The sequence below is a fragment of the Natator depressus genome, chromosome 6 (genome assembly GCF_965152275.1).
Source record: "Natator depressus isolate rNatDep1 chromosome 6, rNatDep2.hap1, whole genome shotgun sequence".
Taxonomy (NCBI): Eukaryota; Metazoa; Chordata; order Testudines; family Cheloniidae; genus Natator; species Natator depressus.
In genome coordinates this window covers 45390731-45415154 of record NC_134239.1, presented here as the reverse complement: position 1 = coordinate 45415154, position 24424 = coordinate 45390731, and the positions used below count along the sequence as shown (strand labels likewise).

At 39.5% G+C, this 24424-nt stretch overlaps 1 protein-coding gene across 1 annotated transcript in view; it reads left to right on the top strand.

Moving 5' to 3' along the window:
* Positions 1-24424, top strand: part of LUZP2 (leucine zipper protein 2) — a 443808-nt gene that overhangs the window by 107173 nt on the left and 312211 nt on the right. Inside the window, 3 exon segments of the mRNA XM_074955173.1 lie at positions 9382-9460; positions 9463-9493; positions 9496-9574. Coding sequence (XP_074811274.1) covers positions 9382-9460; positions 9463-9493; positions 9496-9574 — 189 coding nt within the window.

Below are 24424 nucleotides of genomic sequence, written 5' to 3'. Positions count from 1 at the left end.
AAAGTCTTAGTCCCAGAAAGACTTTTAAGCAGGTTAATTCTTCCCATACATTTATTTTTAACATTGTTTATATGATATTTCCAAGTAATTTAGTATCAAATATTACCGCTAAGAATGTGAACCTTTTTAAATATATCTATTTGTCCTCCATACAGATGCAGTTTACATTCTTTTCTAAAGAACAATCCTTTGGTTGTAGGACTGGAGAACTTGAATCCCCTTGCATCTCCCCAGTCAGAGGTCTCTCGTAATACTGTTGAATCTCTTTTCTGCCACCTCATTATTCCTGCTCCTAAACCACACAACCTAATCATCTGTGAATAGAGTGACATCTACCCTGGCACTTACTTATTCTGGGAGAACATTTATCATAATATTGCATAAAGTCAGGCTGATAACACTTCTCCACTCTGAGTTACTACAGAGAATTCTTTCTTGGGTATCTGGCTGGTGAATCTTGCCCACGTGCTCAGGGTTCAGCTGATCGCCGTATTTGGGGTCGGGAAGGAATTTTCCTCCAGGGCAGATTGGAAGAGGCCCTGGGGTTTTTTCACCTTCCTCTGCAGCATGGGGCATGGGTCACTTGCTGGAGGATTCTCTGCACCTTGAAGTCTTTAAACCATGATTTGAGGACTTCAATAGCTCAGACATAGATGAGAGGTTTATTGCAGGACTGGGTGGGTGAGATTCTGTGGCCTGCATTGTGCAGGAGGTCAGACTAGATGATCATAATGGTCCCTTCTGACCTGAAAGTCTGAGTCTATAATATATATTCAACATAACTTTCCAAACTCTGACCTGTATGGATCCTTTTACTCAAATTCTCTGATCCACCTTTACATTCTTCCTTTTATCCCTGGTGCACCTACTTTGTACAAGCTTTCCCTCCATATCTATCATGAAACCTTTGTGCCTCATACTTTTTTGTATTTCAGTTTCTAATTTAACAATGTGTTCAATGGTTCATCATCTTTTCCTAAATCCACTCTGTACCTTACCTATAATGCCATAGCGAACCAATCTTTCATTTGCCATTTTCACTTTTGCCATTTTCATCATCTTTTCACCACAATTTTATCAAGCCCAAACATAAGGGGAACTGGTGTACAGGCATAAACTTTTATGGATAGTTTGCCTGGTTTTCATATTGGAATTACTACTGCATGGTTCCACCTTGCTAGGAGTGCAGTATCACTCCTCTCTCCCATATAGTGTTATGAGGGTCCAAGAGGACCCTCAGACAGTACCTTAGATTGTACCCAAAAATGAAGTGAAAGCTAATGCAGATGACCTACTTCACAGGTGTAACAGAAAGGTGTTTGCAGAAGCTTTTGAAACAACTAGGATCACAAATGGAAGGCTACATCTTAGGGTTTCTACCCACCCAAGCTGTACAAGGCCCTTTGAATACTATGTGGATAATTTTGTTTGCACAGTGATGCATGTCAGGATAACTTCTGTGAAGCCAGTGCTATGACACAAATTTAACAGTATAACTAAGAGCAGAATCAGACTTCCCCCTTCCGCCTTTTGGCTATAAAATAAAATAGGGTGTATCTGCCAACAGGGAAGTTCAGAAATCCATAGGTAATTTGTAATTTTCAATTTCCTGAACTATCTAAGGCCTAGTAGCAGGTATCATGTCCAGAGGTCCATGGACTTTGAATGATTGGATGATATCTTCCTGCCATTCCCAGAATTATTACTTTTGAAGGCATTTGTAGTGCCAATAGTTCCAAAACTATCATATCCCATCCACCAAAGTTAGGCAACCCAGGTGACTTGGGTATTTAATATGTAATCATCCCTGTTAGAACAGTGGAAAAAACAGTACTTTTTCAGAATGAAATAATGTACTTATTTTTTTTTCTAATAGTATGATTGTGAAACTCTAAATGAAATAATCGTGAAATCATCAGTGTCCATTAGAGATATTATTTTGCTCCTTCAAAAGCTATGAAGATATGGTATACATTTAGTTTGCTCTCCAGTCTGTGCTCAGAAGAATTTCAGGACTGAGTTAAAAATGGCTTTACAGGTACAGGTTAAAGGATTTGAGATTATATAGAAGAAACAGGACGGATAAGACTCTCTTCTGTGGTAGCTTAAATTGCTTCAACCATCCTTTTTTTTGGGGGGGTGGGGAGGCGGGGGGATTAAAAGGAAAAAGAGAAAAGAAATGGACTACTGCCAGTACAAAACTTCATTACTACAAATACTGAGAAGAGAAGAAAAAGCTGACTTTTGACAGGAGGGAAGAAAATTGTGTACACACACATTTTGTGAATGTGCTACAGTATATACCAACCTGAAACATATACTGTTTGCAATGCATATTTTTAAAGAATAAGTTTCAGTGAAGTGTATGTTTGATATGTTATCTCTGTAAGGTTTATGTAATATTCATTTAAAAGCTACACTGCAGTTCTCTCAGATCTTTGTCAAAGTCATATAAACTGCTTCGTGCGTGCATCTACCACATTTGCTAAAGATATAAACTTTATGCAAATGTATTTTATTTTTGTAATGATCTTTAGTTTTGAGCCTATTATTTTTATATTTAAAGGGGGCACTTAGTTAAATTATTACATGATGTATAACTCGCCAATTTTGAAAGTGACCTCTATGGCAACTTTTGCTGCCGCCTTTGAGATTTAAGCTGATAAATAGTGTGATAGCCAGGATTTTTTTGTACTGGGGATAGTAAAGTACAAGCCTCGGGCAATTGCATCAACTTCTTAGCCGTGTAGAAATGAAGCAGCATGTATCAATGCCTGCTTTGTTGCTATTCTCACATTGTTTTTGCATGTGCTACAATATTTAAATTAGACTTAGAAATTTTAATACTTTGAAAGTAGTCATGGTATGTCCTCTCAATCTCTTTCTAGAGCTGAAGCTCAAGTTCTGATTGGCTTAACTAAGTGATATGTAGCATCCTGGCTTATGATAGGTGATGAGCCCCCTTCACTTTGCAAGAATAACCCCACTTAAATGAGAGAGACAATTTTCTTAAAGCCATCACTTTTCATGTCCTTTCATCTTCCCTTGCCTCCCCCCCCACCCCACCCCGTTCCATCTCCTCACATACACAAGTACAAAAAGCTGGCTTTTTTATGTAGATGATTGTAAGTTTCCTTCCCCACTCTGAACTCTAGGGTACAGACCTGCATGAAAGACCCCCTAAGCTTATTCTTACCAGTTTAGGTTAAAAGCTGCCACCGCCAAAGAGTTACACAAAGAACAGGGGAAGTGCCCACTTGGAAACATCTCCCCCCCAAAAAAAATATCCCCCCAAGCCCTATACCCCCTTTCCTGGGGAAGGTTTGATAAAAATCCTCACCAATTTGCATAGGTGAACACAGACCAAAACCCTTGGATCTTAAGAACAATAAAAAAAAAATCAGGTTCTTAAAAGAAGAGTTTTGATTTAAAAAAAAAAGTAAAAGAATCACCTCTGTAAAATCAGGATGGTAAATACCTTAGAGTAATCAGATTCAAAACACAGAGAATCTCTCTAGGCAAAATCTTAAGTTACAAAAAGACACAAAAACAGGAATATACATTCCATTCAGCACAACTTATTTTATCAGCCATTTAAACAAAACCGAATCTAATGCATATCTAACTAGATGGCTTACTAGCTCTTTACAGGAGTTCTGACCTGCATTCCTGCTCTGGTCCCAGCAAAAGCATCACACAGACAGAGAGGACCCTTTGTTTCCACCTGCCTCCAGCTTTGAAAGTATCTTGTCTCCTCATTGGTCATTTTGGTCAGGTGCCAGCGAGGTTGTCTTAGCTTCTTAACCCTTTACTGGCCAGGAGGGATTTAAAGGTGGTTAGCCTTCCCTTTATATTTATGACGATGAATCTCCCAATATCCATAAATATGTCAGAGAATTCCCCAGTGGCCCAGGGCCATTTTCATAGAAGAGCCTCTGCACAGGAACCACCTCCTGTGGTCCCCAATACCCATCTGATCCTTCTACTACCCAGGCAATGCTATTCCTGCTGCCAGAGATTCTCCAGCCCCAGCTGTCTCCACAAGGATAATAGCTTGCTGCTGTCCAAATTAACACCTCATAACGATCTTCTATCCCTAGCAAAACAATGTACAATTATTAAGAGAAAATATTTGTTTCTCACATAAGGAAGAATTTATCCAACTGATGGAGATGTACCTGTTTATGCCTGAGGTGAATCTGGCTCTTACTGGAGAAAAAACGAGTCGGCAATATGCTGCATCATGGGTTTATAAAGCCTGAATCATGCTAGACAAATTTGATTGCTTTTTGATAGAATTATAAAATTATGAGATGGACTATATTTGGGTTGTAGAAATGCAATGGGTGCTATGTCTCTCAGACGCTTTCTCTAAATCAATCCGATTGTCTTGAAGGTGAGCACTATTGCATAAAAGGAAAACTGTCTGAAGGGCAACAAAGGTAATGGTGATCAATGGCAGTGTATTGAGTTGGGTGAGGCATCTAGTGATCACCTTTATTAATAATTTAAGCAAAGCATGAAGCACCACATTAACACAATGCCTCAATGATGCTGAGGGTCACATCCTTGAGGTCCTTCCTATGAATACACCTTGACTCTTATTGACTTGAGTGGGAGTTGGGAGCTCTTAGCGCTGCACAGCAAGCATTTAGGTCATTACAGTATTAAACTGTAAACTGTGAGAAGTTTGCAGCACCAATGGGTCCTATGATTAGAAAGATGGGCAGAAAGTGACAAAATGAAATCCTGAAGGAAATCTAGGGTTGTGGATGGATAGAAAAAAAAAAGGACACGAATTTGCAATATGACAACAAAATCCAGTTCTTGCTGCTTGCACCCACTTGTGACTATCTGCTTCTATCCACTGAGAACGAGCTGACTTATCAATGTTCTATACATGTGTCATGAAGCACAGGTAAAGCACGCCATTCCATGTGCCTACTGTGATAAACTTGTCTTGTTGTCAACCACAGTGCCCATTAAATCAATCTCTTTCATTCTTCACTGGAGAGGAGTCTTGGAGAATACTACGATCTATTCAAGAATGCAAAACAACTTTGAAGCTGTCACATTAATTGACCAGAAATAAGGATGTGGCTATAGTCTGATATCATTAATGAACATTAAATCAGATGGATGGTAGAAATCCCAACTAAAACCATCCAAACTTCTGTCCCTTGTGGCCTTTTATTTTCTCTTTGATTTAAAGAGAATCATTAATGTGCTGTTATTTGGAGTATTCTACGCTACGAGCTTGTACAATTCTACATGTGTGTCTTTGTCCCTGTAAAATAGAGATAAGTGGAATGTCAAAAGGACTTCATCTCCTGTAAGGAGTCAAAAAGAGGGATATATTAGAATTCTGTGTAATAGCTCAAGTCAGTTTCAAAATATCTCATTTCTGTGAAATACAGTGGTAGTATGGTATATGAGACACAGTGTTTCCCAGTGGACTGTGATTGTCACTGTCCTATCATGCTTCAGTTTCCCCAGCTGTAAAATGGGGATAGTGATACTGACCCCCTTTCTAAAGCTTGTTAATCTACTGATGAAAAGTGCTATGTAAGATTGAGGTGGCATAGTTTATTACCTTATTATAAAATTTGCACAGAAATGGCGTAGCCCAAACACTAGAAATAATGGTTTGGGATAAATATTCTGCAGCAAGATATGTTAATATTTTGTTACATAATCTGTTTTCCTCCACTTCTCTTTAGTACATTTGCACATTTCAAATAGATAAAATGTGTACTTTATCATTTTAAAAAGCTGATAGATTCTCTATTACTATGGTAACTTCTCAAAGTATCCACTCAAGACTGAAGGGTTCATTGTATTAGATAACGTAAAAACACATGCGTACATGGATGTCTTTCTGATATGGGAAAGATGTGTTTATATTTCAAAAAGGGGTCTCCAGCTTCATCCTCCCCCTCAAAAGTGTCTAACAAAGTACGGAATGGGGTGTCTAAACTGTCTGTGTGTGTAACCAAGTCTGCAGGAATTTGTGAGACAATAAGCTTCACTGGTGTTATGAAAATAAAATTACTGCATTACTGGAAGTTATTGTATAGTACCAGGACGGTTGTTTCCTGTTCAGTTATTTTTATTCAGGGCATGACTATTGGCAAAGGACCATATAATCAGAAGAACTTTTACTCTCCAGACTGATTGCAATTATTTTATTTAATAAGACTGTGCATAATTCCAGCCATGGAATGATAATCCTTGATTTGTAAGGATCTCCATTTCCTCAGACTTGAGCATGTTGGATTTTGTCGTATGGAATATTTCCCCCCAATTGTCTTTTAATTAATTCAATTATTGTAAGTTAATTATTAAATATTTGGCAGCATTTTCAACATGCAAAGAATGATATAAATGCTATTTTTATAAATCAAATGAAAATCAGAAACAATCTGCCATTTATTTTCTAAAAGTAGCTATTAATCATTTTTAAACATGAACATGGCTGTTAAAAAGACCAGTTTTTAAATATATATAACACAATGAAAGGTGGAAAAACAAGGTCAGTTCTCCACATTTTACATGGCTTAAATCAAGACAACCATGCATATAACAGCAACATCTCAATACTAGTGGCCAAGTTTTCCCAAGCACAGTGTAAGAGGTTTGCCCGCGAAAAGGTGAATTCTCTTGTGCTCTCACTTGCATTTACAGCTGGGCATTTATGTCCATAGTTAACCATTTTGAGTGTGTAAATGCTGTCTTTTAGGGGGACAGTTGGCTACAGGTTTGCATTAGCTGCTCTTGTGACCCCCTTAATGCTTGAGGGCTTTAGTTTTGTGCAGGGCATATATATGCGGAATGCTTTTGGGTGTGCTGGAGACCTCTCCATCCACAAAGCTCTATTTGGGGTATAGGGGCCTTCTACAAAACGCTCTGGGTGGGTGGGGATCATAGGAAGTGCACAGGGCCTGGTATTTGGGGGATGGCACTCTCCAGAGCTCCCAGTTTGGCATTGAATTGGTGTGAGTAACATATACCAGGATGCTGTTTACATAGGTGTGATATGTTTGGGGGGGGCATGTCTTGCTTTTCCAGATGCCCAAAGATTTCTTGGATCATGTAACAAGGAGTCCCTCTCCCCCCACCCCCGCCTCAGCCTACCTGTAGAGTAGCAAGGTCCCTCACTCCCCCCCCCCCACCACCCAAACACACCTGAGATATTCTTTACTATAGGGTTGGGAGCACAGCCTGCATCAGTCAGTCTGCTTCCTACGACCTCCAAGCTGCTTAAGAGGATATTGCTGGTTAATCTGACTACATCGTTCAGGAAAATACCTTAATGGAGTAATTACTTACTTACTTGTATTGTGAAAGGGCAGGGCCCTGTTGTGCTTGACACTGCACACATGCATCATTAATCAGACCTAGAACATATTTTCATGCATCTCTGTAGTTTTGTCTGGTTAGGATATAGCAAATGCAAGCAAGAGTGCTGAACACAAGTGGTAGAATGATGGTCACTTAACAGTACTTCTGTGTAGCTATACAATACAATCTCTGTCACATACTAATGTGCCATTTGTGGATTTGAGATCTCTCAGGACAGCATGGCCAAAATGTCAGGAAAAAAGAAGACTTTGGGCACTGTAATTTCCCACAAAAGACACAACTTCTGCGAAGAGGGAGAACAGTAACAGAATTCAGAAATAACTGTTCACGTTGTAGAACTGCATGAGGTTCCAAAAGCTCACTGCAGGCTCATCTGGCTTTGGTGCATTCCCCTGATGCACCATTGCCCTTTCATCAGTCAACTTTGTATGCACGTAGGGCGATGAGGGAAGGATTAATCTATTGGCATATGGCTGTAGGTGAGGTGCCTGGTAGCCTAGAAAGTTTGGCATTTTCTGGGCGAGAAACTGACAGGCAGGCTGTGCTTTTTATGACCTTTTTACTCTCCAATCATGAATAACCATGGTAACATAACCCTCTTTGATAGTGGTGTGTAATGTGGAAAACAACAAAAATATTGCCTCAAATTAATATAGTTCCCAAGCTGTGGAGAATCGTGCTGAACTGAAGACCAACCATATCGAACCAGGAAGCTACTACTAGGAAACGCTGATTGGGGAAGCGGTCAGAGTTCCTATTTTTTAGCGATGTGTGCTGTCATTTTATTTCCCAAATGACACACTTTTCAAAAGTGAGTTGAATTGTATTTGTTTTATTTGTGTGTGTTGGGAAAGTCTGACTAATTCCCCGGAGGCCAGTATTGTGGTCCGAGCTCCCACTCACTGTAATTAGTGGATCTGTAATTATTGTAATGGTGTTCAAATGTCTCCCATTCTCCTCAACAGGGAGCAATAGAAATGTGGGTTTAAATCTTAAAGCTTCCCTCTAGAATACATTATTGAACTTTAAAAATTCAGACCCCTTTTTTACATGAGCAAGTAAGAATGGAAACAACTCAAGATCCCATTCCTTATGACCAAAGCTGCCTTATTCACTTTGCAGAAAAAGCTGTTCTCATTACATAAAACTTCTCTGTTTAAATGCTACACTTCTGCCGTACTTTAGATGCTGAACATTTATTATGTGCTATGTACTGTAGTCTGTATCACTTTCAAGGTAAGGAGATTTAGTACCTTTTATTTCTGACACACGCTATTGGAGAGGAGAGAGTGAGGGGCTTCATTCTCTACCACCGGATGACTTTAACTCCAGAGAGAGGAAATAGCAGATTAAAATCTGCAAGCACCTCTATCAACCACTAACTTATTTAAATCAAGATCAGAAAGCCCATAAACTCAGAAAGAAAGAACCATAAATCTGAAGCCTCTTAAGAGTTTCTCTTGGCAATTAATGTTTTGTAAAGATGACATAAACATTTCAAAATATATAAACCTATTTCTGCTTTTCTCGTTTTACTACTAGCATCAAGCTATGATTCTATGAATATCAAATTAGAATAATAAGGTTTAATTCCTACTTTGCAGAGGACAGCAGGATACATCAGGTTGATTGTTACCTTAAATAAGTAGTACCTACTTTTCTACAATGAACTTCGTACAGATCCCCTTCTGGTAGGCAACACAACTTATAACTAGGGTAGATTTGTTATGTATTATTTTTCTTCACTCTTCCAGGCAAAATCTGCAAGTCAGCTATGCACTCTTATAACCTTAGGGTTAAGTGTCATCCACTGTGTTTTCCCTCCCTAGTTGCCACTTAAATTGCTAGTAATAACAAATCCTTCAGGACATCAATAGAGTCACTGTGTTGAATAATCACAGCCTATCAGGCAGTAGGCTTGCAACAGCAGCTCCACTGCCTGTGACATCACTCCTGAAGCTCAAACCCCACGCTAAGCTCCCTTCATTAGTCAGTCTGTTGGTCTGTCTCCTTTTCCAGATCTACAGACCTTTGCACACCGGAGCATGCTGCTCTGAGAAGAAGAGCTGTGGAAATCAGAAGCACGGGGAAAGAAAGAAAAGAGGATACAGAGAAAGAAACAAAGAAAAAAACAAAAGACAATCTACAATATGAAATTCATCTCAGCTTGTTACTTGCTGCCTCTTTTCCCTGTTCTAGTTTTCAGCACTAGGTGAGTACAGAAAGCTATTTTACTTGGAGTTCTCTTGTTTTGTCTGCTGTTTGTCTTTAAGATTCATTCTTCTCTCTCAAATCATAGAGATTCCAGCTTTTCCCATGGTTGTAAGTTCAGAGTGTCTTTTCTTCAAATTACCGTATTCCATTTCCCCTCGCCTCCACCCCAGATACTTTGAGAGATTCTGAATCTTCACTTGGTTACTCCAGCTTATTTATGCCCTTGCCTTTTTCCCAGGAAAGCTGATTGCTCTACAATAACCGAAAGCTTTTGTGATGAAACAAAATGTTTCACAACAATAAGCTTGATATAGGGTGCAATTATAACAAGGGGACTGTGTACCAGTGCAAATCAGGGAGCCAAAGAACAGAAATTGAGATCATAATAAACATTTTCCCCATTAGAGTGCAAAAATAAAATAAACACTGGAACAGTCTTACTGCAGTGAGGGTTTTACATCTGAACATAGCCTGTTTTAAGGTTTATTGTTTTTCATCTTAAACACAGGAAAGATGCTGCAGTGGCAGCAGGATGCCTGACAACATGTTAAAAAGTTATTGCTATCTAGAAACATTACTCTCTCCTGTAATGTACAATACACCATGGGGAAAACAGGAACATTGTCTATTACAGGTTAAAATCAGGGCTTGACCTTGCAGCATTCTGAGATATAAATTTTCCTAGGAGAGAGTATGTTCACAATGCCGGAGGCATAGCATGTGCAGCAAAGGAAAGGTAAAGCTACAACACGCTATCCTACTGTCACATTGTTCACTGATGGCAAGTTAATACTTTGTACATACTAGGTATGTTAGCTGAAGACATTTTCAAATGACACCGCTCTTGACACAAGCTTTCTAGCTTCCTGATGCTTAACAACTAACTGACATTTCTCTGTTTGTTAATAAGTACTCAGTAAACTTCTGCATCCCTGGGGCATGTAATCACAGAGTGTATGTTTGTGTATATCAGGGAACTATGTCCATCCACTTATTCCTAGTATCTTGCCATGAAATCTGCAGATAACACTGATATGGATGATAACTTCCCATTTTAAGCTCTAAGTGCCCCCTAATCTAAGGGATGGTGGAAGTTCATATTTAACTCATGTTTGAAAATGAGTACCTCACACCTGCAGGTGTGTGAGAGAAGAAATGGGTCAGAATGCAGAGAGTGAAGTTGCAGGCTTACCAAAGGTTTGAATGTTGGTGAAATATGCCAGAATGGTGGAATGTCTTACTCCTTTTCATGTCTTTTTAAAATATTTCTGATTTAGGTTTTAATATTAGTCAGTCCCAATCACTGTGAATCACTCCAGTATTCTTTGAAATATCTTGCAGTTCCCTTTTGAGTCTTTGTGTTGTGATTCAGTAATTATCCATGGATCCCTTTTGATTTAAAAGGTAGACTGAAGAAACATTCAGTATCAGTCTTGTGAAATTCAGATGAATAATTTTACTTTATCTTAAAATTGTATATTCTTTGCTAAATTGCACTGGAGTTGAATTTAAAAGGGGGGGAACAGAGAGCCAACCTTTCCAGATGTAATTTTTCATCTTAAATTGGCTTCTGAGCGAAGTGCTTTATGAGGGATTCATTGGCAGCCAATGTATCTGTTAGTTAAAATGAAGGAAAGAAAGGGAATTATCACATATTTCCATATTTCATAAAAAAAATAATATACTTTGGCAAAGATAAAGGGGCAGAGCCGAAGCTGCAACTGAGGATCTGGCCCAAAAGCATTAAAAAGGAAGTCTGTCATCTTAACAAGAAAAGCAGTGCTTGCATACATATGTGAACTTCAGTAAATAGCTCATGATTTAAAATTGGATTTTACTTCCCACTGCAATTTGCCAAAGTATGAATAGAAAGTTGAAGTCGACGTTTGAATGCCATATGTGATCAGTGTAACTCCAGAAAAACAAACAGAAAACTTAGAGATAGATTTGAGTGGCACATGACCAGTTACAGACCTATGTGATCTAATAAATAGTACACAAATGCAATGATTACAGTTCTTAATAAGAATCAACATTCAGGCAGAGAGATTTCAATCTAAATTCCTGTTTCAATTGTTAATATCAGGGTTCTGAATCATAGATTGTAAGATGCAGCTGTTACTTATGCTATTCCTGTGAAACCGTGCTGGATGTTCCGTTCAGCAGAAAAGTAAGTGGGACTCTAAAAATGGGGATTTGTAGGTATACAAAAGGAAATGTCCTGAAACAATGGAATGCCATATTAGAGCATTTTTTTTTATTCCTCAGTTGTACTGACTATCTAAACAATGGAGCGATTTTCTTGCGATCATGATGGGAGTTAAAAAAACAATACAGTGCTATCAATATGTCGTTCACTGGGAAGAGATTGTGCTTTAGTCTGTTTCATCAGAAGGCCGTTATGTATGTGGCATTTAATAGTTCTTGCCAACATATGGTTAATGTGTAGGCTGGAACCCAAACAGAGCAGCTTTGCAGGAACAGTTGCTTTAGCAAAAAGGGGAACCTATTATCCTGCTGTGTGAAACCGTTTAGCTCAGGCAAAGAAAAGATCATGAGTAGTAATAAGTTTGCTACCATGAGATTTCTTTAGAAGTGCTTTCCTCTCAAGTTGTCGTGTATGCAGGGCAATCTCTGTGTAACCTGTTTGTGGGTGCTGAAATCAGTGAGCAATTACTTGATGAGAAATGTGGGCAGTTGCCATTTATTCCTCTTTGGCATTTGGAGAGGTCATCTTCCTTGCATCACTTTATTGTTATAGTTTTGTGAGGCCTCTGCAGAGAAACCTAATATTAAACATATTTGCATTGACGTAACACATGGTGCACATAATGGTGCACATGATTTTACTTTTGGGATTTACAGAGGCCAAAAAGAACAAAGTTTCTGTGGTGATTACTGCAGGTTTTTATTAACTGAAATGTGTAGATTTTTTCATAAATATGGGGTCCAGATCCCCAGCTGGATCTGTGCTGATATGCACCAGCTGAGGATCTGGCCCATGATGTGTCACTGCAAAGAAAACCTAAAGCTGTTGAAGCAAATATTATTTTTAATATATCCTTTTTGTTTAGTTTTTTGGTGTTTCTCAAATCCCAGTGATTTCTCTAAATGATGATTATTTGGTGCTGTGAACAATTGCAAACATCTGAGGTTTGATTTAATAAACACCATTGACGTCACTAGCTACTGCATGAATAACAACTCCAGGATGAGGCTTATTAGAGGTAGGGACCAGCAACTCTGTAAAAATGTCAACCCTAAGTGTACCCAAGGGGACCTTTTCTAAAGTTTGGAAAAGTTTGGATAACTTTCTTTCTTTTTTGTGGTCAGTTTTTACACGCTTCTGCACTTCCTGCTTTTGGAAGGACCAAACTATGTTCTCCTAGTATTTCCTATGCATTAGGAATGATGAAAAATATTATTTATAAAATGTTATATTGCTGTAGCACCCAGAGGCCTCAGTCAGTCAGGACTGGGGTCCTGTTGTGCTAGGTCAGGGGTGCGCAAACTTTTTGGCCCGAGGGCCACATCGGTGTTGTGAAACTCTATGGAGGGCCGGGTAGGGAAAGCTGGGCCTCCCCAAGCGGCCTGGCCCCCGCCCCCTATGCACCCCCTCCCACTTCCCGCCCCCTGATGGCCCCCCTCAGAACCCCTGACCCATCCAACCCCCCCTGCTCCTCACCCCCTGACCGCCCCCTCCCGGGACGTCTGTTCCTATCCGTCCCCCTGGGACCCCACCGCCTATCCAACCCCCCCCTTCTGCCTGTCACCTGACTGCCCCGACCCCTATCCACACTCACCCCGACAAGCTCCCCCGGACTCCCATGCCTATCCAACCCCACCTGTTCCCCGTCCCCTGACTGCCCCCTGGAACCTGCTGCCTGCCCCGTTACCATGCCGCTCAGAGCGGCAGGAGCTCGCAGCCCCACCACCTGGCCGGAGCCAGCCACGCCACCCACGCTGCCCATCAGGAGCGGTGGGACAGAGCGCTGGCGTCGCTGCGGCGGAGGGGCCAGGGGCGAGCCTCCCCAGTCGGGAACTCAGGGGCTGGGCAGGATGGTCCCGCAGGCCAGATGTGGCCTGCGGGCCGTAGTTTGCCCACCTCTGTGCTAGATGCTATGCAAATACATATGAAGAGACAGTCTCTGCTCCGAAAAGCTTACAATCTAAGGCCCTGATTCTCTAATTGACAACATGCAGGCATTCCTGAGGTTTCTCGTGGAGCCCCAGTGATCTATCTGGGTACAAGAGTGTGCCTCTGTCAGTTAGCTGCAGGTTCGTATACTAAATACTGGAGATTTCATAAGATTTCTAGCCCATCTTATGTAGACAAATGAGGTTTTGAATAAGTTCACGTAAGTGCTCGCTCTTCTGCATGCTTATTTAAATCTATCCTCTAAAGGCCAGATATTTAACTCTTTGATTTCATTGAACATTTTGTTTAAGTCTGGACTTCAGGCACTGGCACTAGATAGTTGAGGTTCACCCATCATAATGAAAGCTTATATTTTCCTATAAACTCACCTAAAACAATGTTCATGGTACTGTGTCTCTGCTTGGTTATTGGAAGCCTGTTATGAAACTCATCTGTCCCTGTCCTGTGGTGGCAAACCCTTTTCTGTATAAACAAAGTCTGACAGTGATCAAAACACAGTGTAATTTGATCGAAACAGGATGTTACGCTCGGCAATATAGCTATGAGCACTGCAAAATGCAGTTTAATAATACTAATGTTGCTAATAAAGAAAATAATGAAATGGGTGTACAAATAACAGGAGTAAAATCAAGTCATATTAGTTTAATAGCAGGGGAATGGATGATAGCATTTTTAATAGCACAATTCCACACCAATCTTAAATTCCTACTTCAAAGCAGTCAGGAATTCATTTCAGAAGAACAAATACTACGTCAGTGACTTGTGATGGGATGAAGGTTGGTTGGTAATGTCTGGTAGAGAAGTGCTGGCATGCTGCTAGTGAAGGCACATATTTTGATCTGGTACGCCTCTGCTTCTAGAAGTGGCAGAGGAGGGAGTGGAGGTCTGTTGAATTCCCTTTACCTTGCAATGCACAAGAACCTTCATCCGATGGCTAGTATGTCTTTTCACTAGAAGTGTCACCTTACTACTTTTAGGATGTGTCTACACTGCAATTAGACACCCGCAGCTGGTCCGTGCTGAATGACTAAGGCTCACAGGGCTCGAGCTAAAGGGCTGTTTAATTTCAGTGTAGACATTCAAGCTCAGGCTGGAGCCTGAACTCTCTGACCCTCCTACCTCACAGGTCCTATTGCATGGGCTCTGGCCCAAGACTGAACATCTACACTGCACCTAAACACCCCTTAGCGTGAGTCCTGGGAGCCCAAGTCAGTTGGCATAGACCAGTCATGGTTTTTTTAATGGCATTTTTGATATACCTACCCTTAAAGGTTGAATTTGCTCTCTCCGTTGCTCATCACTGTTCACAGCACCTGTTTGCTTTGGTGTCTATTGTTAGGTAATATGTAGGTGGTATTTGGAATATTCTTTTTCCTTCAGCAGATACATTTGAAGTATTCCTATGCCCACTGTTAAATCTGGTGGAAGGTTAAATGTGGGTGTCCTAGAGTGTATTAAATTGATGATAAAAGCAAAATGTTTAAAACATTTCTCCTAAACTAAAATCTTCCCCATGTTGTAAACATTAATTATGCTGCTACTGGAAGATGAAAGTGACTAGAAAGGGCTCCTTCCTGCCCTTCTAGGTGGAAAAACAAGCCTCAGACATGTTTGGCATCAGCTAGTGCTGAATACCCAAAGGTTGCTCTCTGAGAGACCACAATCTTGGAGTACAGGAGTGCCCTTCCTTTTCCCCATGATGGCAGGCTTGGTGTGTAGGAGAGTTCTGGAGACAGGTAGTCTCAGACAGGAACGACCATGCTGGCTGGAAAGAGCAGCTGATGTGTCCATAGGATTTGTGAGTAATAGAGACTACCTTTATGTTGTTCTTTCTGAATTCCTGAAGGAATTCAGGGGACACTGACTGCTTACAATTAATTTCATATTTTTACGGTCTCAGAACTGGTTTTCTTGGATATTAAGGCGTTTTGATTTCTAGCAAACAGGATGGTGATACGTGCCTGGTAAATGGGGTTTGTGCGTTGGGACAGGGTGGCAAGTGGTATTTGATGTTGTATAGCAGCAGTACAGTATGTCCAGATGGATGCTCCTCATGGGCCATTTTGCTGAACTGCAACCACACCTGATTATTTGTTCAGTATATTACTGCCAGTCAATTCCCTTGATTTCTATTAAACATAATCAGCCAAATCCATCCCTGGTTTAATTGCATTGATTTCAATGGAGTTGAAATCAATGTACTTAAATCAGGGGATGGATTTGGCCCAACCACGATATAATTACTTATGATTTAGGGTCTAATCCTGAAAGAGACAAGAGGTGCTTAGTGCCCATAACTTCCAGTAATCTTGCTGAGAGAGAAGGATGCTCAGCACTTTACAGAATATGACTCTCAAGGCTAGCCTTATCACATAATGGATAGTGATTCAGTAATTGTCCATGGATCTTTTAATTTATGAAATAGGGGATTTGCTTTCTCCATATGTTCATGATCTATCATTGAGATTGGTATGTCTGGGTATAACTCTACATATCAGTTCTATTTCCCCTTACGTCTTACGCTATGTTTATACACCTATACGTAATGTCAAAGGGTTTTATTCCTCCGTGACTTTCTTTTCCAATGCTGGAACTAATTTATGGTTGAAAAGAAGAACGTGGGAACTGTTTTATCTGATGCATGTCAATCAGTAAGGTTAAGTCAGGAAAAGTGCCCCAAAGTTAAGAGACCTCTTGAGTCCGCGAAACTGAATAGAAAACCTCAATAGCTGGCTTTATCATGAGACTTTTGGGATTTCCTGTTTTGGCCCAAAGTACCACAAAAATAGCTTCTTGTGTGATAGTTTGGCGCTTTAATTTCTGTCCTTTGCTAGAAAAAACCGCAAAGGTCTGAATTATTATTTTTTTAAATGACATTTTAAGACCCCCCTAAAACTTTTTTGAACCTCCAAAAAAAGAGCTCATAGGTTTTTTTTGTTTGTTTGTTTTTAAATGATGAAGCTCCCTAGAATTCACTGTGAAAGGATACAATAGCAAAGTAGGGCTCTGGTTGGTTGTTATGCATTTTGTAGCATTGCACTGATGCCAACTAAAATTGCAGTAGAAGTTACTTTTGGCTTTTGCAGTTTGAATTCAGTAGTTTTTTTGCATGCAGACTGATGTTAAATGAGATCTAGTGCTGCCAGTCTTTTTTTGGTGGTGGTTCTAACTGTGGACATGTATTAGTTGTTACTACTGCATGCTGTTCGCTCTCAATCAATTATATTACTATTTGTCCTTTTTCATTAGATTGTGTTTTGATATTGTTTCTATGCTTAACTAAGACCTGTTCTCAGATATTTATCTTTTCAGTGCTACATTATAAGAATTGCTAAGTCATATATTGATTTGATATGTAGAAAATGTTGTGCTTCCTTATTACCTTGATTTATTCAATGGGTTTTTAGCTGCCTTGCAGGGACCAAAATCCATAAATATTCCCTATATCCAAGACAGAGAGTATTTGGTGTAGATCTGTCTCTACTCTTTCTAGTATCCTTTAATCTGTAATATTCAGTACAGGTTTCAGATGCAGGCTATAAGTGGTATTCAATTATTACATTTAACTCTTCAGACACTACTACAGTGCTGAGTGCCACAGGAATATGAGAGAATAAATCTGAAGGTGTGTTAAATAGCTATTTTTACACATCATTTTAAAGTGATGGAAGGTGAATTGAAATATATTTTTAGCTTCCTCTCATACCTATATTAACAATATCTTCGTCTTCACCGTACAATAGTCCTCACATTCCTTGGGGTACTGTATGTTAGAAAATTACATTTATTGTATATTTACATAAATTTACATTTTTATTGTATGTTCTCTTTATGAAGAGGAGCAATAATTCCCAGTTCCTCTACTTTTATTGCTCCTCATTATAGTTGAATTGGCAGAAACAGGATCAGACTTCAGTGAATTGAGGGAGAAAGAAAAATCAATGTGTGCTATTTTAAAATATATATTAAGTTTGAACAAAAAGGATGTGTGTGAAATGCCCTAATACCCACCAACTAATATTTACAAAAGGCACACAGAGCTAGTGGGAGGAGATCAATTAAATGCTGCATCCCTGAGGTGGTCCTGCTCCTTGAGAAAGGTGAGGTTGTAGTGTTTTCAGCTGGTGAATATTAAGCCTGTAATTTCTGAGAGAGTGCTCTGAACTATATTTATATCTATTTACGTGTCCCCGTCATTGTGTCGTCTTAGTATCTCACAAACATTCATTCATTTATGCTCACAATACCTCTCAGCGGAAGGGAAGTGTTATCCCCATTTTACAGATGGGGAACTGAGACACACACAAGTTAAGTGACTTGCCCAAGTGTCGCAGAGTTGTCAGTTGAACCCGTATCACTTGAATCTCAGTCCAGTGCACTAACCACAAACAATCCTTCTTTCCTTTTGACTGTACCTTGAGCAGCAGTATAACTTTACTCCTAATTTTTGCCATATTTTTAACTCCTCCAGCCCAACACACCCTCATTCAGAAAAAAGTGATGATATGGATGTTACCTCCTCCATGCCACTATCTATCCAGCCACCCATCATGGTATTAGAGTGCCCTCTATCCTGAATAAGGCATACATGGGTTTATGGTGTTGTGGGTGATCACTGTAATTACTGCTGCTGCATCTATTACAACCTATCATACTTTCAATAACTCTTGCGGTTCCTGATAATTGCTTCAGTGGTTGGAGAAGGGAAAGAATTATTTCATCATTATTGCCACTGGTAAGCAACAGGATTCCTTTTAGAGTATTATATGGCAGTTGGATTAGCAGTATTTGGTGCTACATTTCAGGTGCTTAGGTGGCTTCATTGGCATGGGCCAGAGGAGTGACAGCAGTAGAGGCAGTTCCTGTGGTTCCCTAACTTAGAATTGCTAGGTGAACTGTAACAACCTCCTGAGCCTATGATGGTAGGAGCCAGGGTAATAAATTGTGCATAATGTGTATATCTTCTTGGTGATTTTTTTTTCTCCATCCCTGCTTCATAATTTTGGACTGACTTTTCTGTTTGTTGTTTTCTACAGATTAGCCTGTGGTATTGGGCAGGAGAAAGGTGAGACTTTACTGAAATGTAGATGAGAGAAGTAAAAAGTGTGAGAAATTGAATTGACCAGGTGGTAAAAAGAGGATGTACTTGAGGTAGCTTTAGCTTGGTTGTTGAGGGAGAGTAATTTGTTCCCCCTGGTACAGCAAATTAAATATGTACTCAAACAGAGACAACTATCCAAGTGTGAGGTGGGGGGAGGGGCAATCATAGTTTTTGCTCACATTTCACTTCCTAAGTCTTAAAAGGTAACATTTCTGCAAGAGGGGGCAAATCCTAGTTCTGGAGTGGTATTCATTGCTGAAATGGATCAGCTTCATATTTAATACTCATTATCAGTACTGAAATAGCCACAAAGGCCAAAGTACTCTCTCGCTGTTGGGGCAGAGGGAGATTTCCCAAACCTGAGCCATTCTTTTTAGGTGACAAATCTGAGGAACTGTCCTAGATTGAGATGTCATTAGAGGTGTCATTAGGTTTTGGAACAAATTGATAAACTAAACAGTAATAAGTCACCAGGACCAGATGGTATTCACACAAGAGTTCTTAAGGAACTCAAATGTGAAATTGCAGAACTACTAACTGTAGTCTGTAATCTATCATTTAAATTCAGCTTCTGTACCAAATGACTGGAGGATAGCTAATGTGACGCCAATTTTTAAAAAGGGCTCTAGAAGTGATCCCAGCAATTATAGGCTGGTAAGCCTGACTTCAGTACCAGCAAAACTGGTTGAAACTATAGTAAAGAACAAAATTGTCAGATATACAGATTACCACAATTTTTTGGGGAAGAGTCACCATGTTTTTTGTAAAGGGAAATTACGCCTCACCAATCTACTAGAATTCTTTGAGGGGGGTCAACAAGCATGTGGACAAGGGGGATCCAGTGGATATATTGTATTTAATTTTCAGAAGCCTTTGACAAGGTCCCTCTTAAGCAAAGTAAGCTGTCATGGGATAAGAGGGAAGGTCCTCTCAAGAATGGGTAGCTGGCTAAAAGATCGGAAACAAAGGGTAGGAATAAATAGTCAGTTTTCAGAATGGAGAGAGGTAAAATATATTCCTGTCTCACAGAGTTAAATGGTCCATCAGGTAGCTTGAGCCAATTCTGTGGCAGGGACCAAAGCCTTTTATTTTGACCCTATGTTCAATAGGGAGCCTGTGTGGGTCCATGAGAACTGGGGTGATGTGCTTGCAACAGCCAGCATTGCTGAGTAAGCAGGCTGCCACATCTGGATCCCGTTGGAGCTTTTTGTAAAGTTGGCACTTTTGTTCCTACTTAATAATATATCACATTAATATACTTTGGGAATCAAAGATGTGTGGATCACCCTGGCAAAGTCGAGGTGTGATAAAATAGGTCATGTTGGTATAGTGAGCTGGAAGCGGAAACCCGTGTTTTTGCGGCCATAACTATTTGGATATATTCAGTTGCAGTGGGTAGTTCAAAAGGACAAGTAGGCTATGGAACATCTAGACAATCTGAGAACTGATGTTGTTAAAGTGGTGAGTTCTTTCCTGTGCCTATACCACCTCGCTCTTTCCAGAGGTTAGCTTCAGCCAGCTGCTTTTTATGCAGGTGCTGATGTCTTCCAGGCATGTTGAAAGCTGGGAGATAGTTCTATTTGTGTTAGACAAATAGGAGACATTGAGGTGATATAGGAGATGATAGGGTTGAGGTTAGACTAGCTTTCATGATGTGCCAATGACTCCAAAGGTATAGCTATGAAAACACACAGGTATAAGACTTCTGAATAAGGAGATGCCATTATTTATATTCTGAAGTCCCTTTCCCCATCTTCCCACATGCTATTATCATGTTATAATTATTGATGGCCACTATTGCTGCTACCAATATAAAAAATCTAGTTTGAATATCGTTCACATATTTTCCAACAGATTTTGTTTAGATCTTTCTGTAAGTTCACTCTATATCCATCATGTGTGTGTTCTACTGTCTCTTTGTTTTCTCTTCTTATATAGAAATGTCAGCAACCCAAATTAAAAGAAGATTGCAAAAAATAAATGAGTGGTAAAAGCCAGAAGCAAAATTTGGAGATAAATGTATTTGTCAGAATTGAAACCTTTGACTGTAAGTGCATATCTACACTACAGACTTACATGTAGTGTAGACATGCTGCCTTATGTCATCTTGTGTAGTGTAGACCAGGCCTAATATTTTTGTAATTTCTCCCATTTGAATTTGAAAGAAATGGGAGGGGAACAAAAATTGCTCCTATGGTATTATCTATACAAATAAATTCACACCTCTAATATGTGAAGGTATATGCAAAAGTAAAGAGCTTATTTGAAAGAAACCGGTATCATTGGATTTGTACTAAAGCCTTCAAAAAAATTAGAAATCCAAACAAGCACAATTATATATTTTTATTTAGGCAGCTGAGAAAGGATAGCTCTAAAACCATCTAAAATTCATATTGCTTTTTCACTCTTTGTAAATACATCTCACAAGCCTTTTATGCTCACAAGTATATTCAAGTTTCCGGAGCGACACTGACTTTTAGGGCTTAGAAGGCCTACACTCACTACACCACACTAGATTTTGTATCTTTTAGGCTCTTTTTATTAGGAACTTTGTAATGGTGGTTGGGGCTTGGAAACTACTCCAATGAGGGAATTTTTCTCACTATTTCTCTTTTTTCCACTAGCTATCCTAGCTATTAATCTTTCTCTCCTCATTAGTGGGTGGTCATAACAAGAGCTGGAAGTGAGGAAAAATCTAGCTGGTGTGAATCTCTCACATGTTTATCATCAAGCTAACATTAGATGTACATCACTTATTAAAGTTGGCAGTGAGCATTCAGGTACTGTATATGGAGTGATGAATTAACCCTTAGTATTGCCCTGGACTGAAGCTAAAGCTGTTGGCCCCAGCTCACTGCATTTGTTTTCAGTTGAAAAACTTTGTTAAAATCATGGTGCAGAACATTTTCATTGTTTTTGCAGATTTGGGGAATGTGCATTTTAGTTAGATTTAAGCTCCCAGAATGAATCAAGCACGGGGGCCAAGGGTTGCCCTCCACCTGCACAGGATTACTCCCACCTGAAATCTATGAGGCCAGAATTTTATCTGTTTTTTAGGCTTTAAACTTGTCACTGGTCTGAGAGCGATTATTGCCACAATTGAAATGCTAAGAATTACTAGTATTATTATGTACCTCTAATACACATCTTAAAATATTCACATCAGAGGAACCTGAATAAAGGAAGCTCTAGATGAAACATTGATCAGGAAAAAGCAGGGGAGCAGGGAGGGGAGAATAGGAAAAAATGCAAATGATTCAGATCCTGATATAAATCTGAGGTAATTCCACTGAGTTATGGAATTATCCCAGATTTACATCAGTGTAACTGAGATCAGCATTCATCCAAATGACTTTGGGTGCTGTGTGCATTTGGGGGTTCAGATTGCTGCGAGCTGTTGAGAGAGACAGAAGCAAGAAAACTGCTATTTTCAGAGTGGAATATATGTGTATATATTTATCCGTATTCAACATCAAACTGCTATATGTTTAAAGGAGACATGAAAAAAATCACTGACGCTATCACTTCTGTGGAAACGATCATCTCAGAGAGAGGTGTGTTGAAAAGTTTCACCAGTTAATGTTTCTTTGCTCTTATTTCTCCCTAATAATCTCTCCATTAATCTATAAGAGATACTGTAATTAGTTTCTGTAACCAAAGAATACATTTATTTTTCAGAGTGCAGAATAATATTAAAGATGAACATGCTGCTGTGTAAAGCAGCTTCTACACATATTGAAAACCTGAGATATAATCATGGCAATTATTACTGTAAGAAAATTTGTTTTCAAATACATGCTCTCTCTAAGGCTGGCTGAGACGCTTTGGACATTGTTCTCAAAATAGTTGTGCTCGCAAGTGTATTATTACTCCCATGGACGAATACACTAAGGCTGCGGGAGAAAATAAATTTGCAGTCAGAACAGAATCCAAGAGTGGACCTTCAGATTACACCAATTCTTTTCCCATTTTTGCTTTATATTACTATTTGTGTATCTTTATGGCTAAGATACTTTATTTTGTATACAGTAGCCATATGAGGACAGAGTTGGCGCCTATTTCACAGTCTATTTTAGAGCAGTGGTTGATACCCTGATTTGAGGTACTAAGGAACAAACCAGAAAGAGCTTGCCTCCATTAAGAGAAATAGCAATGGATTTCTGAGTGCATCTATCCCATCCGGAGGAACAATGGGCCACCAGTAAAATTTTAGATGGCTGAGGAGGGAGGGATAGAGAAACAAAATAACGGTGACAGGAAAGTTTGTTCAGCAGATACATGTCACTGGGGGCATTGACTGGCCTGGCATGACTCTACTGCAGTGAAACTTGTAGCAGGCAGTAGCTTTAAATCAATGATTTGATCAGCTTCAGTAATTACTCACCAAAATACTCATTTAACTCCTTTTATGGCTTCATTGTACCATCAGCTTAAAATGGAATTTAATTTTGACTTCTTTTGAAACGGCACTGCAGTATGTTATTGCCAATCTATTTTGTACTGTGTATGAAGCTTATTTTGTGACTGAAGAAAGATTATTTTAACATGGAGCCCTTTATGAGATTATAGTAAGTAAGACAAAACACCTCTTTGGGTAAGCTGTATTGTCAGTCTTTGTTCTCTGAAAAACAAAAGGGTAACACAAGTAAATGCTAATATTGTTTAATTAAAAGCACAAAATAGCTTTCAATTTAGGTTTAAAGGTTATGTTCTTTAAAGAACGCTAAAGGTTTTTATGCACTCACTGCAGTGTGTGTTCTTCATTCACCACTGTGTCACTTCACATTTTATGGTGTTGTAAACTTATTGTAATCAGTGGAGTTACACCAGTGCAAAAGTAGAGTAAAAGAGTGGTGAATCAGCCCTCAATTTAGCAATGGCAGAACTGAAACAGGTATTATGAGTCAGTTCAGTTAAGCATTGAAAGAACTGGGAACTGAATTTCCTGTCCATCAGGTGTAGCTCCATTTATGTCATGGAGCTACTCACTGGTGTAAAACAGCTGTGACATCAAAATTAGGCCTCTGATGTTTATCTGAGCATCCTTGGCCCAGAATTTTCACAAGGTTCAGGTTTCCTTGTTTGAAATTTCTATTGCTACTTAATTTTTAAATAGGCAAAAATACAAGAAAATTAAGACCAGTAATTATTTCTGCTTTTCATTTTAGCAGGAGCACAGAAGTTCAGCAACAAAAACCTTTTATTTTAAGGTTTCAGAGTAACAGCCGTGTTAGTCTGTATTCACAAAAAGAAAAGGAGTACTTGTGGCACCTTAGAGACTAACCAATTTATTTGAGCATAAGCTTTCGTGAGCTACAGCTCACTTCATCGGATGCATATCACGAAAGCTTATGCTCAAATAAATTGGTTAGTCTCTAAGGTGCCACAAGTACTCCTTTTCTTTTAAGAGATTTTCTGTCAGTACTCCAGACAGCTCCATGCCTGACTACATCTCAGTCCATCCGTCCGTGCTTTCTTCCAAGCCTTCTGTTCACTACTGTGAGGTCTGATTCAACACCCTCTTACACTGAAGTCAGTGCAGTTTCACTGATGTTCAACTTGTGTAACTGGACAGAGAATCAGGTCCT